The sequence below is a fragment of the Strix aluco genome, chromosome 1, assembly GCF_031877795.1.
Source record: "Strix aluco isolate bStrAlu1 chromosome 1, bStrAlu1.hap1, whole genome shotgun sequence".
NCBI classification, from domain to species: domain Eukaryota; kingdom Metazoa; phylum Chordata; class Aves; order Strigiformes; family Strigidae; genus Strix; species Strix aluco.
Genome location: NC_133931.1, coordinates 14,222,468 through 14,237,270, shown reverse-complemented (window position 1 = coordinate 14,237,270; position 14,803 = coordinate 14,222,468). Strand labels below are relative to the sequence as shown.

General features: G+C 35.7%; 1 protein-coding gene across 7 annotated transcripts in view; it reads left to right on the top strand.

The window, feature by feature from the left end:
* Positions 1 to 14,803, top strand: part of COL14A1 (collagen type XIV alpha 1 chain) — a 128,202-nt gene that overhangs the window by 74,846 nt on the left and 38,553 nt on the right. For 6 of the 7 annotated variants that reach the window (XR_012626126.1, XM_074848689.1, XM_074848524.1 and 3 more), the window contains exons 26-34: positions 658 to 797; positions 1,968 to 2,091; positions 3,137 to 3,280; positions 5,283 to 5,447; positions 6,950 to 6,988; positions 7,205 to 7,343; positions 9,692 to 9,834; positions 10,777 to 10,886; positions 12,530 to 12,688. Coding sequence is in view for 6 of the 7 variants with exons in the window: in XM_074848689.1 (XP_074704790.1) it covers positions 658 to 797; positions 1,968 to 2,091; positions 3,137 to 3,280; positions 5,283 to 5,447; positions 6,950 to 6,988; positions 7,205 to 7,343; positions 9,692 to 9,834; positions 10,777 to 10,886; positions 12,530 to 12,688 (1,163 nt within the window). In the remaining variant the exon portion in view is untranslated. Of the gene's footprint in view, positions 1 to 657; positions 798 to 1,967; positions 2,092 to 3,136; positions 3,281 to 3,957; positions 4,077 to 5,282; positions 5,448 to 6,949; positions 6,989 to 7,204; positions 7,344 to 9,691; positions 9,835 to 10,776; positions 10,887 to 12,529; positions 12,689 to 14,803 lie in introns of those variants that run through there. The other variant, XM_074848603.1, reaches the window with a different exon arrangement.

Sequence of the window (14,803 nt, the reverse complement as noted above, 5' to 3'; positions counted from 1 at the left end):
AAATATGTTGAAAAACATAACTTTTCTCTGAGACTGTTTGTTTTTAACCCCAAGCAATAGACTTGGATTCTGTAGTGTGGAAGGTTCCCAGTTCCCATGAAAGAGTCAACAACTTGTGTGAGCAGGTGTACAGCTCTGCAGGCCATTTTGCATAAGAGCACGCTGGAATAAGATTAGATGGGGGAAACCTGCGTTGCTCGTAAATAGTGCAATTAAGGCGGTGAGTATTAGGCAGTACAGAACTTAGGGTAACTGTTTGAATGGACTAGTTTTCCCAGTGGGAACCTCCACAGTTGAGATTCTCTCATTTTGCTTACTGTGTCGTGCTAAGAGTCTGGGATTGTATAAGTTCATGTGTGACTTTGTTTAACAACCTAAATAAAAATAGAAATGGTTATCCAGATTTTAAAGAACCGTTATGGCCTTGAAGTGTATTCTGTGATATGATCCATCAGTGCAGACCATTCGCCCCTTGCAGAGCTCAGCTGATTCTACACCTCACTGATGTCAGCGCCAGCAGGTCTGTTTGCCAAAGCATTATTAACTAACATTAAACAGGGGCTTTTCATGACAGTGCATTTTCTTAAGTGATTTATGAGATTTCATGAGGAGTTGAGGCATTACTCTAATTCCAAAACACTTGCTTTTCTTTTTCAGTGTGCAAAGCAGCCAAAGCTGATTTAGCATTCCTGGTGGATGGGTCATGGAGTATTGGAGATGACAATTTCAATAAAATAATTAGCTTTCTCTATAGCACTGTTGGAGCTCTGGATAAGATTGGTCCTGATGGAACACAGGTAATCAACATGTAGAGAGGCAGAGGGCATATGGACTTGACAGGGTATTTTATACTAGCACCAGAAGTGAAATGAATCAAAAAGTAATTGACATAATTTCACAGTTCTTTTGAAAATATAAACTGCTTTAGGACAGCATTTTTTTCAATATCTTCTTTTATACACACCATATGGTGAAACTCATGACAGGAATTTTGCTAGCATGAAGGCTAAGTATCATTTCAGCCTCCTCTAAATCATTCTAATGAGGTTTAAGTTGTGTTAATGTTTTTGGTATTGGTACTCACTGTGGTATTTATTTCTAAATAAGCTAAAAATGGCATTCATAAGGAAAATTAAAGGTTTATTTATTTAAAATCACATGCTTTACAGAATCTAAAGTGCTTGAAATAAAATACAGTATTTACAATGATTGTTCTATTTATGTATTTTTTAAAGCAATGCTTGAATCTGCTCCAGAAAAGATTATTGGCAAATACATTACTCTTCTAAGTGTTACTTGTATAATATGCCATTTGAGAGAGCATTGAAAATTATTTTTAATTTGTCCAAACCCTGAAAAATGCGTAGTTTTTACTGGTTTTTGCTATGCGGCTATTTTCCCAGAATATAGTCCATATGTTGACATATGTCAATATATGTTTTGTGAGTTGTAGGGGTTTAGCGTAAAGTATTGAAATACAAGGTCTGAACTCATGTAGCATCATATTTGGGAGAGGCAGTATTTTGGAATATGTTCTTTCATCTTTCTTTTACTTGCTTCACTGTTTCTCCCTAACTTAGTTACTTATGTGCAGCTATTAATTTGTGGAGATTGAATAAATCCATGCAGTTCTTTGTGTGAGTAACTGTACACGTGTGAGCAGCTGTAACTAGGATTTTGCTTTTGGGCTCGATTGAGAATGCTTTTGCCAAAGTGGGTATTACTTTTCTCATCCTGTTTGCTGCAAAAAGAAACCAGAAAGTGTTAGATGGTTGCCAAGGCTGCAGAGAGTAAAATTAAACTTTATTTAGTGAAAGCTTCTTAAAGAGAGAAAAAAATTCTGGCTTCAATTTAAGGATGAAGCAAAGTTACAAGATAAATCTTTGTAATAAATGCACTGATTCATTTACTTTTTGCTTATACACTGTGTGGTGCTTTAGTAATGAACACATCTTCTGTGTGCACAGGTGGCAATAATTCAGTTCAGTGATGATCCCAGGACAGAATTTAAATTGAATGCATACAAAACAAAAGAGACTCTTCTTGAAGCTATTCAGCAAATAGCCTACAAAGGAGGAAATACAAAAACAGGTGAGAAAGGTCATGATTGTGACCCAGATTTTGTCCCTGCTATTATCTGTAAAGTATTTCTTTCCCATTTGCTAAGTGGTTTAATATATCCATGCAAAACCAGTGAGAACATAGTATCTCCACACTGGAGGTGAAAGGTTGGGCTTTGAAGTTAGAAAGTCTTCGTAATCTGCAGTTCACACCCTTCACCCTCTACTGCTGGGTATTCACTCCTCTGACCAGCAGTGATGTCAAGGATCAGGGAAGAAGGGGGAGAGGCAGCTAGGCAGAAGTGAATGACTTTGAGTATTGGGGAAGGTGGAATGGGGAGTAACATGAAATCAGCTTGGCAAGTGGAAAAGTGGGAGGGTAGAGAAGGTGGGAGGGAGCTTGCAGAGCATGTAGAAAATGGTGGGCAGAGTAGATGGTCTGTTTGGTTGTAAGCCAGGGACAGTTAAGCCTCAGTGATATGTTAAAGACTGGGCTGGGGGAAGATGTCTGTTAACTGAATGTAGTTGCATTTTAATTAATCCCTTAAAATAGCTCTCTGATGTGAAGAAATTAAAGATGACTGCTGAAAGGGTTAAAATCTCTTATAGTTGGAAACCATATGTTTTTTTATTCTCAGACTGCACAGAAATTTCTTGCAGCTGTTGCATTGCATCCAATCTCAGTAGTATCGAAATAACACATTCTCCATTTACTCAAGAAAGTGCTACAATGGCACTTTCAGTGGTTACCTGGGCTGTGCCCTACAATCCAGTAAGGGAAGATTTTGTTCTCTCTAACCTGCACAGAATACCCTTTCTCACACATGTCATGTTCTTGATCTTCACCTTCTGGATTGAAAAATGGATGGCTGAAGCCATCAAATTTTCAAAGGTTAGGGTCAAAATTAAACTTTTCTAAATCTCTGTTGTAATAACCACAGAATGCACTAATCTACAGACTACTTGGGATGCAACAGATTTCTTTTTTGATCGATGTCTAACATATGATATGAGAAGCCAACAGAAATTGGATTTATGTCACAGTGAAAGTATGTTGTCAATTTTTTCTGTTTCAGGCAAAGCCATTAAACATGCAAGAGAAGTCTTGTTTACTGGAGAGGCTGGCATGAGAAGGGGCATTCCAAAGGTTTTGGTTGTCATTACTGATGGGCGATCACAGGACGATGTGAACAAAGTCTCCAGAGAAATGCAGCTAGATGGTAAAATGTGTAGTTTTAAGAAATATTCGCATTTTCCTTATTCTTGTTAATTATAACTATGTAAGTGTGGGCATGAGATAAGGGTAACTTTTGCTTCAGGAAGACTTCCAAGTTGAAAGAAAACAGACAGCAATTGCTGAGAAACTCAGATTGTCACTAGGATAGTGTTAGATTCTGGATTTTTTTTGGTGATTAATGCTATTATTTTTCATTTTGGCGGCAGTGCTAAAATCATGTAGTAGTCAATGGAATTGCTCCCATGATAAAGAATTTAGGGGACATGATATGGAAAATCTGGACTGTCATCTATGAAGTGTAGTCTTGTGGTTACCAGCAAACTGAACTGTTTTGTTTTCTATACAAGAGGTCCTTTGAAAATTCTTTCATATGTTCTTTTACTGGTTCTGATCTGCTCTCATGTTACACTAATTTCCTTTAGGAATATTTTTTTTAAACCACCAATTTTAGAGCTTTAAGCAGCCACACAGTGTTGTGAGTCTAAGCATAAGAACTGCGTTAGTTGTAGAAATGTCTGATACTGAGGTTTGTATCAAAACCCAAAGGGCACAGTGTGCCTTATGGAACAAAACTGAAGGATGGAAGAAAAAAGCTATCATCCTTTTAATGTGAGGAGATCTAAGAAGAAATTACATTTGTGCTTTTTTATTTGCCTTTAGACTTCAGCAGCTATGAAGTTACCAGTGTATATTACTGATTCCTGAAACCCAGTGCAATCGTTGAGCTTGGCTGCCTGCTTGTATTATTGCTAGATGCTGAGTACAGTGCCTTCATAAATAAAATCATATCACAAAATAGTAGAGCATGCATCACTTGTTTTAAGTAGCAATCAAGAAAACCCCATATTTGTGAATAAATTGGAGTCTATATCTAAGATGAACAAAAAATTTTCAACTGTCAGGTAAGTCTTGCAGTTGCCTTATTAATTATTAGACTGGCAACAACCTCGAGAGGAGATGGCATATGGTGGGGGTTCAGTTGCTGACTGGGATGTGTCACCTTGGACAAATGACTTCCTCTCTCCCACTGCCTTTTGTGCATGTTCTATGGTTAGGCTGCAGAGAGATTAGAGCAGGTACTGACTTGCATCTATGATAGAGACTGGCACGAGGAGGTGCTGATCCTGGATGAGACATGAAGATATTGTTATAATAAGTCAAAGTTTTTTATGCTAAAAGCTCTGCAGAAGGTGATGAATGCCCCTGGGCCTCATTCAAACTTAAAGACAATATTGTTTGACTGGAGTAAGTTTGGGACTGAGCCATGCAAGAACAGTATGTCCATTAACAATATTCAGCCTGATGTAGACAGGTTTTTTCTTTATCTTTTATGGGAAGAAAAATGCTGAAAAACTTTTAGCTGGCTAGTTTGCTGCTCCTCAAACATATAGGATACCATTTCCATTTAATTGAAATTTTTGAGGTTAGGATCAAATTTTGAAATATATTTGTGCAGAATATATAGAACAGATTCAACCAGTGCAGTTAAGTTGCTGATGAAATGAGAATGCATTTATTTCAGTGTTCACTCATGAGACAGCAGTGGCTTGAAAACTCTGATTAATATATGGCACAGAACAAAATCTATAAAAGGCCTACAGGAAATTAGTTTCTGTGCTTAGTATTTATGATATACTTGATACGTGGATATTTTTGTATGTATTACAGTATAGCATTAAATTAGAAAAGCATTTAAACATACGCTAAAACTTTAAACTACTGAGTAGTCTTATATGTCTTCAAGAAAACACTTAAACATTAGCTTTAATTAACTCATTAAGCATAAGTAGCCAAAAGAAGTATCTCACAGAGAATGTATTACCTTTATTTTAGATTATATGCATGAATTTCTTGTTATAGGATAATAATAAAATTTCCACCATTGTATTTAATCAGGAAAGGAGCCAGTGCAAATACAGTTGTGTTCATATTGTATTTCCACTCTAAATGAATGGCTCACAACAGTGTTCTTTTTTGTTTTACAGGTTTCAGCTTTTTTGCTATTGGAGTAGCTGATGCTGACTATTCAGAGTTAGTTAATATTGGCAGCAAGCCCAGTGAAAGACATGTCTTCTTTGTGGATGACTTTGATGCCTTTACAAAGATTGAAGATGAGCTGATCACTTTCGTCTGTGAAACTGCATCAGCAAGTTAGCCATTTTGACATATATTTGCCTTTAAAATAATAAGTGCTAAATACTGGGGGGTTTGTAACTATTATTTTTCTATTAAGAGGTATTCTTGATCTTTTTAACATAATTTACTGCCGATATTATAACTCTAGCATTATTTCCATAAAAGATTAAGGAAGTGAAGTTGTTGTGACTTAAAATAATTAATGGTTGGTTGCTATAAATCCAGAATACATCCATTGGTTATCAGAAAGTTACTTCAGATTTGAATTGTTAATAGTTCAGAATTTAGTCATGGAAAGTTAATTATATTTTATTTTCTAGGCTACTTTAACCATCTGTAAGAGTAGAGTTAGCTACATATTCATTATTACTCAAATTGCATGTTCATTAATTTATTAATGAACAGCTAATAATTAATGTTTGTATAATCAGAGAAAGTAGAAGAGTTGTAGCCTAAGGAAATGCATAACACATGTTCAAACTCTTTGAAATCTGTGAAAGTGCCATACTTCAGACTCTTTTTGAAAATGAAGGGAAAGACATTCTGGAACAACACCTAATGGTTAGAGGTGAATAATTCACATGCTTTTAGGTGTGTGCCCTCAATATGTTTCCTCATATATAAGCCAGGAAGTAGGCAGTGTATGGCTGATGTTTATCATTTGTGATTGTAAGGAGTCCTTGTGCATAGGGCTGTGAGTTATCATAGCTGACGAACACAAATACATTGCTTGTGTCCCATCAATTCTTTGGTTTTAGCCATAAAATCTAATTTCAATGGTAGAGAGAACTTTGAACATTGCGAATACTCAACAGTAGCATCTATTGGTCATTTGTGCTTGTATTGTAGAAGCGATCTCTGATTATGAGTATCCTGGGGTGCCATATTTGACACCCTGTATATAGGCTTATTGATTTCCCAGGGCACTTTTCCTGGAAGAGATCAGTGTGCTTTCTTCCCTGCCAGAAGGAAAACATAAGACAGATCTACAACTATTTAAAATGGGTGCACACATCTTAAGGACTGCATGCAATTCTGTTCTCTTTTTCATGAAAGCTATTGTGGAATTTGAAAAGGTACAGAGAATGCCAGTTAAAGTAACTGAGCTTGAGCTGGAGTTAGGCTGGAGAAGCTCACAAATAGAGAACTAGGGAGCACTTGGTTAAAACTCAGTGTAAGACATACATTTTTACACAGCAGACAGTGATTTTGTTGCCACAAGAGGTTGTGAAGGCAGGTTCATAGAAAGATTAGACACATTAATAGGCAACAGATCCATAGAAGGATATTATGTGGAACACACAGGGATGTACCCTTTAACATCTTTGCTACAACCCATGTGGATCCTGAGGAGCATCAACTGAATGGAGTAGAAAGTGGCCAGATTTGTATGCCCTTCCTAAATAGCGTCTCCTTTTGCTACTGTTGGGGATAGAGTATTGGGCTGAGTAGAACATTGTTCTGACCCAGTGGGACATCTCTTGTATCCTTAAATATATCTTTCTTTCTTTTCCAGCCTGCCCCTTGGTAGTTAAAGATGGCAACAATTTTGCAGGTACAGTATTTCTATGTTCATTTTTGTTCCTGATATATGGAATCATTTTCATTACTTGATTTTCACAATATTAGGCAATAAATTTCCCTTTATGCTAACAGCTGTTAAACAGATGGTGATTTGAAACTCTTTGATGCGACTGGCTTTGTCCTTTTTTGGTTCCTGTAATGTGGCATTAATTTAAATTAATAGAATGTATATTTTGATGCCTTCCAGGATTTAGAATGATGGAAATGTTTGGTTTGGTTGAAAAGGAGTTTTCAGCTGTGGAAGGAGTTTCAATGGAACCTGGTACATTTAATGTTTACCCATGTTACAGACTGCACAAGGATGCCCTGGTATCCCAGCCTACCAAGTATGTCTTAACATATAAATAATAAAATATAATAATTAAAACATATAATTAATTATAATAAAATATATTTTATAAAACATATGAAGATAAATCTCCAGTGCAGGCAATTATTAATTTCAGGGACCAGTATTTTCACGTCAGAAGAGCAGAGATGCTACTGTATATTCATTAGCATAATATAGATAGAGTGTTTGGTGCCCTGAGTCCTCAATCAGTTTAATTCAAAAATAGCAGTTGTGGTAAAAGTAGGTAAGCCCGTTGGCTATTTTGTGTTTCCCACATAATCCAGTTTTAGGCTTGTGCCAGGTTAGCACCTAGCAACTTCGTGCAGGCAAATGTCTGGGCAGATTCCAGTACGTAGTACATTGTGAAAGGTGCCTCTGGAGTGCAGGTTGAAGTCTGTGCAAAATGTCTTTGAAACAGGGCTCAGAATGAGAACCTGCTTTAGCTGTCCTCAATCACTTTCACTTCAGTCTGTGTCCATTCATTGATTACGAAGGAAGATTATCTCCTTATGCTAAAATGAGTCTGTGTGAACACCATCTACTACCTTTCTGGGAGACTGGACATAGTTCAGTCATGAGAACTGTGTCCTGGGAGAGATACAGAGGAGGCAATGAAGAATCCTCTCATTGAACTTTTACAGTCATTCCTCAGAGATGAAGTGATGGAAACTCTCCATTTCTTCTATGAACAGTGTGCATGTTGTGTTTGGTTCCTCTCAGTGCAGTCCCCTACTTTGTATTAAGTGGCACCAGAGAAAAGCAGTGGCCCTGCTGGATTAAACATGGGAAGATGTAACAAAAAGTATTCTTTAACTGAGATAAATAAGAAAGAAAAACAGTGGGAAATTACTTTTAAGGTTTACATTAGATGTCATCTTGGTCTTTTGTGTGACTATCCTGTTGTGTCCCAGTTGGAGCTATACTTCTTGGAGCTGTTTCACATTCTCCATGTTTAATTTCCTTCTGAGTCTAGATGGATTGGAATTTCCAGGGATTAGCATTTCTTACTTCTTTTTCTCTTTCTGCTTCTTTCTGATCGAATCTGCTGCATTTATATGATCTTCTCTAGCTCCCACCCCAGCCCAGTCTTACTGCTTCATTAGGCTTTCACTCCCTTTCATGGCTCAGCAAATACCTTTCTCTTGATGATCTACAGGTACGTCTGAATAATATAACTTGCTTTTGTCATCTCCTCTGTGCATTGCATGTCATTAATGTTATTCTCTTTTCTGAGCAGTGTATCTCCAAACCTCATGTTTCCCCCACCTTGCTTACCAAACTTTATTTCATTTGCACTTTGTACAACGGGCATACTGTAAAGCTTTGTTCTTACACCTATTGAGTTACTTCTCTGTCTATTGGAAATGTGCAGTGTAACATCACAGTTAATCATCTACAGACCACTGTGGAGAATATATTGGTTATACGTCACACAACTCATTTTCCAGCATGATTCATACCTATACATCTTATATGTGCCAGAAACACTTTATAAGGAATGGATCATATTTGGAGAAAAGAAATTGATTAAATAACTTATTCAGGCTTCTTTCAGATCCCTTTACTATGATATTAAGGAATCAGGCTAATTAACATTTTCAAAATACAGTCAGTTCTTTCAGAGATTTGTCGAAATGTCCCACTTTGGGATTTGGCAATGAAAGGTTAAATTAAATTTGAAGTACTAAATAACAAATTTTAGGAAATAGCATAAAATAACATACCTCTTTTATATCATAAACTTCCTCTCTCTTCTGTAAACATTGTAGGAAAACAGACTGTATTTCTCTTATGTGTGTTCTGTTTTGATTTCACTTTCTTATATATTGGTTTTGGAATGTATAAACTACATTCCCTATAATTTAAAAAGCTTCCTTAACAGTCTTCGTCATTCCTAATTTTTATCCATTAGTGGTTTAATGACGAAGGGCGTGTCTATTGAGATTGGTCTTCCAGGCAACTTCTGTTTTCGTTGTCTGTTAAACCAGACAATGGCAAAGGTCTCATGAGTGGCTACTGTTTTTTAAAAGCTTTTAATATAATTAATTTCATCTTTACTTCAAACAGACTTCTGATTTGATCTTCAAATTTAAAAAAAAATAAACTAACATTTAAAGGCAATGTTGTAAATTTCAAGGGAAAAGATAACTTCTTCTTTCTTCATAAGTACTCTTTTGATAGATATCAAGTTGGGTAGATTTTGAAAACACTTATTCATATTGCTTCTCAGTCTTGATTTCCGAAGAAATATATAGAATAGAAAGTGTGTTAAGTGAACATCTGATGAGTAAATCGCCAGATTTAAAGTTTGTTTCAGTATAAAAGACATTATTTCTCTTGCAGGTATTTGCATCCTGAAGGTCTCCCTTCTGATTACACCATTACGTTTCTCTTTCGTATACTCCCTGACACACCTCAGGAGCCATTTGCTCTTTGGGAGATTTTAAATGAAGAATATGAACCACTGGTTGGAGTTATTTTAGATAGTATGTATTTTGTATTTTATCAGTGATTTTTTTCTTTAACTGTATGAATGATTCATTCTGTGTCTAGATTTATTATTGTCAATGTTTTAATCTGCTGCCAGAACAACTACCTGAATCTGAAAGGTAATAGTCTCTAATGGATGTTTTTTAGATTTAATTTACCTGAGTTTAATTTGGAGTTAGAGTCAAATTTTGAGTATGCTTCTCTAAATTGGGAGCAATGATACTGATATCCAAAGAGCTGTACTAGATGTAAATTGATGTAAGGGAGCTACTCCTTTGCTTTTAAAATTTTGAGTGCTCTGAATCTGGTTCTGATAGAATCTATCTTGATATATGCCAGTGGTACTGACAGTACGGTATATGTAGAGTAAATGCAGTCTGGTGGATAGCAGACTTGGAGCTGGAGACATGAACTCTTGATGACTTTTCATTTCTACTTAATTTGACTTCCACAACTGTAAAACAGGGATTATAATTTAGAAAGTTTTCATATTTACTGTTGAAAAAATGTAGATACTATGGTAGCTGTTCTTCATAGCTGTCAATTTTAAAAGAGATATATTAGTATTTATCTTTCTATCTTTCCTAGAATTTTTTTAGATCTGTCACCTTGAAATAAGTGGGAATTAGGCATTTGAGGATATGTGTGTCTTTTTCTTGTTCAAGTCCTATAGAGAACTAGTGGGTGAGTAGGATCAGGTAGATATGGGTGAGTTAGACTCCCCACTATTGGCCCATCCTTCCTGTCAAACCAGGAGAGAGCATTTCTCTGAGATAACTTGTTACTTCCAGATCAATATATCACTTATGAATGTGTTTTACTAACATTTGATCTGACATCTGTGGTCATTTTTGTTAAACACAAAACTGACCTTTTCAAATAATGTATCAGGCTTTTTCCTTCTCTAACACAGAACCCTTATTTTTATGCTCACACAGATGGCGGTAAAACTTTGACTTTCTTTAACTACGACTACAAAGGAGATTTTCAGACTGTGACTTTTGAAGGTCCTGAAATAAGAAAGATATTTTATGGGAGTTTTCATAAGGTTGGTAATGGTAAAAAAAAAAAAAGCACTCTTAATAAAGGTTTGGGAGTTTTTCATGTTCTGAAATCTTTTCATGTGGTCAGCCACTGCCAAAATAAACATATTTGCATATTCAGAATAATTTACCAAACTGTCTTAAGTCTCTTTGCAATGTTGAACTAACATTAAACAAATCATAGTTTTTATGATGAAGCTGATGTGATCAATTTTCGTCTCGTGCTTTGTGCCTGTATTTTAGAGTTGATTAAAAATACTTGCCTTCAGAAGTAATTTAGAAATAAATTGGCTTTTCCTTTTAAGGTTTGTATTGGAATTGTTACTCAAAATGAAAAGAAAAAGTCTAGAAAAAAAAATTATCATTCTTTTGACCAGAGTTGTTATTTTTAAACATATTTTAAGGGCTATGCCATGTCAAACTTTTCTTGGCTGTTAGAGAACTTGTAACATTCTTTCTGAAAGCAGATGAAGTAGTACTGAGATTATAGCACATATTTTTTGTGGAAGGTGCTTTTGTTATTTACTTTTGTTTCTGATATTGGTATCTTTCCTAAAAAATAAAGGAGACTGTAGATTGAGGGATAGTATCTACAGAGCTTAACTTTTCTGTACTTCCTTTTTAATCAATGGACTGAGAAAAGGAAGGTAGGTCAGAGCCAAGGTCTAATTCTGACTCTTTAAGTTGAGGAATATATGAGGCTTTTTTAGCACATTCTCCTCTTAAGCATTTTTCTGCATTTTGAATGATAATCCTTGCTATACATGTGTTTGAAAGGCTTTTCAGTTATTTAGTTCCAGCTGAGCCATAGCAAAGCAGCTACGGGACTTCTTCCTGGTGTTCTCTCCTACACCTTGGGCTCTGATCTCCATGTAGTGTACTGGTATAGAGCAGATACTGCATTTCTACCAGCCCTTCATCTGGTCTTCCCCCGCTCAAAATTGTTCTTGCCTGTGCTTAACCAAGAGTTTGCTCACGACAGGACAGTTGTGGCTAGTCCTCTCTGCTAGGAATGTCTTTGCAGCATCAGCAATGGACAACAGAGTACGAGTCAAGGCAGAAGGAAGTAATTTTGTTTCTGTGCTTTGCTTTTCTGTACTGTGTTTGATGGGATTTGATTTTTTTCAGTTTAAAAACTTCACTATGGAAGGTTTTGCTGTATGGTTAATGTATAAGTTACAGGCTAAATTTTACTGCTTAGTTTTGGCTTTTGCAAGTGCCTATAAAGGATGTATTGGTGAAATCCAGTGCTATATAGCAGGATCATACAAGGGCCAGGAATTATTACTGACCACATAAATCAAGAGGTTTTTTGGATCTGGGTGCTGTATGAACATTGTGTAGATCTTTTGTCAGGGATAAATTATTTTTTTACCGAATAAATTACTTAAGGTGCCAACTTGTGTGCAGAGGTTCCATAAGCAGAAAAATAAGATAAATTCATTAAACAAGATTAGAATCATAGAATAATTCAGGTCAGAAGGGACCTCTAGAGGTCATCTAGATTATTTGCTATGGATTATTCTCTGAGTTCCATTAGGAAACATGGAGTTAGGATCTCATTTAAAAAAAATTTTCCCCTTTTCCCAGGAAATTAATATATCCTATGTGCTCCTTCGTATATTAAAACATCTTTTCTTTTGCATAGTTACATGTTGTTATCAGCAAGACTACGGCCAAAATAATTATTGACTGCAAGCAAGTGAGTGAGAAGACCATTAATGCAGCAGGGAATATCAGTTCTGATGGCATAGAAGTGCTGGGAAGAATGGTCAGATCCAGAGGACCAAGAGACAACTCTGCGCCAGTGAGTAGAACAAGAACAACTCTTTAAACCATTTAAAATATTCTAAAAACAAATGTTTGGGATATTTGCAGTTAGTTTTAAGTTGAAGCAGAGTAAACTCATATTTGAAATGGTAAAGTTCCAGCATTTCAGAAATTCTGCAAAAGCCTGCAATAGTTCTCAACGTAGGCAAAATCTATTTTTGATCATTTTAATAAATTAAATCACTAGATCATCACTGTTCAAATGTTATTCTCAAGCACATATGTGAACACAGTTGGTACATTCAGATATGACTTGTGTCCAAACTTTATTACATAGAGTAATATAATGTATAACTCCTTCGCATGGAATCATTTAAACTTTGTTTTGAGTGATAATTATTCCCCATGTCTCTTATTCCCTCTTACTCTATGCTTACCCTAAGGTCACTATCCGTTCATTAAATAATTGAACTGGTTTGACACAGGTGGCCCGCAAAAGTCCCTGTCTTAGCATATCTAGTTCTATAATATAAAATAATTTAAATGTAAAAGATCCTCCCCAGGATTAAGTACACTTCTCATTCCTCTGAAATTATTCTCCTAGAAGCAATAATTATTCTGTTTGCAAGGTAACCTATGGGAGTCTTTCCATTTTTGCTTCAGATGTCATTAAGAAGGTTTGTGTGGGTTTTTCAGGTAGATTTAGTTGCTGAAGAAGAATTGACAATCTGACAGTGATCTTAGGAGGACTTCTTTGCCATGCAGTACTGCTTGCTAATTTTCTTTGAACTTTCTTGACCTTAGAATGAGGTTAGCAGAGAATGTGATCCTTGAACTCAAGGCTTGATTTGAATAGTAATGAGGTTTCAGAAATGTATTTATTTGCTACTATATGGAAATACTCTTGTTTAGTAAAAAATAAGCCCTCAGAATATCTCTGTGCACAAAAAAGAGCCTTTCGGCCTCAAACTTATGGATAATAATTATATGAAGCCTGTAAAGACAATTACACAGAGAAATCTTTGTAGTCACTTTTCAATAGAAACAGAAAAAGGCAAACTTAGGAAATCTTGGAATTAGAGAAGGCTTTGTAAAGAAGTGGAAAGAAATAGTGTCCTTTGTTAGAAGCCAGGAATCTATAAAAGATAAGTCAGACTGCCTACTTACTGAAAAATTTGGTTTTGTTTAAATGAACTGTAAAACTTGACGTAAGACTACAAATGTGTAGCTGAAGATAAAAATTCTTTACTCCATAGTACTGTTTAGCTGCCTTCAAGTATTACCACGTATACCAAATTACAAGCAGGTCAAGAAAGTACCCAAATACCATTCTTTAAAGTCTCCATTCTGCACATTTTATTCATATTAAGCAGAACTTCTGTGAATAGTCACATATAAGGCATGAACAAGTTGGTTTCCTCTACTCCAAAAATTAGAGGACGTCAAAGGAAGCTAGTAGAAGGCAGGATAGAGGTTCTTCTCACAACAGGTAGTAAGTAGATCAGTGCAGTTCCTTACCCTACAATTTTGTGAGTGTTAAATATTTATAGAGATTGTGGGGAAGCCTGGACAAGTGAATGAAAGGGAAATACTGGTTGTTAGATCTGGGGCAGGAAATCCCTGGTCTGAAAGTCATTGGAAGCTAGTAGATGGTAAGGTAGAAGTATGACTTATACTCTCGTGCTTCATTAGGCATCACTTGTGCCACCATTGGAAACAGATTTAGTCCATACCAGTATCTTCACAGTTTTAAGAGGCTCCTGAAGGCATGCATACAAAAAAAATTCCTTTTTGTAAAACATTTTGAAAATTGTTTTGAATTGATATGTAAATCAGGGTTTGTTGATAGTTCTGAAAAGTTTTTTCATTAGCTGTATTTTCATGAAATGCTTTAATCTTAGTTTTGGAGATGCTTATTACATAAAATAAAAACAGGCAGGCAGTTATTTTGGAATAAAATTGTGGATGTTTTGTTCTGACTGTATTCACATGAAACAGTTTAACATTGTCAGAATATTTTTAGTGTATTTTTTTAATAAATGAATCCAGTGCAATCACCTGAATTTTGCAAAACATTTTGATTTTGAAGGAGTATAATTGTATCAGAGTTTTTTTCCCATCAATGCATATGGTGTGCAACAGTTCCATGAAC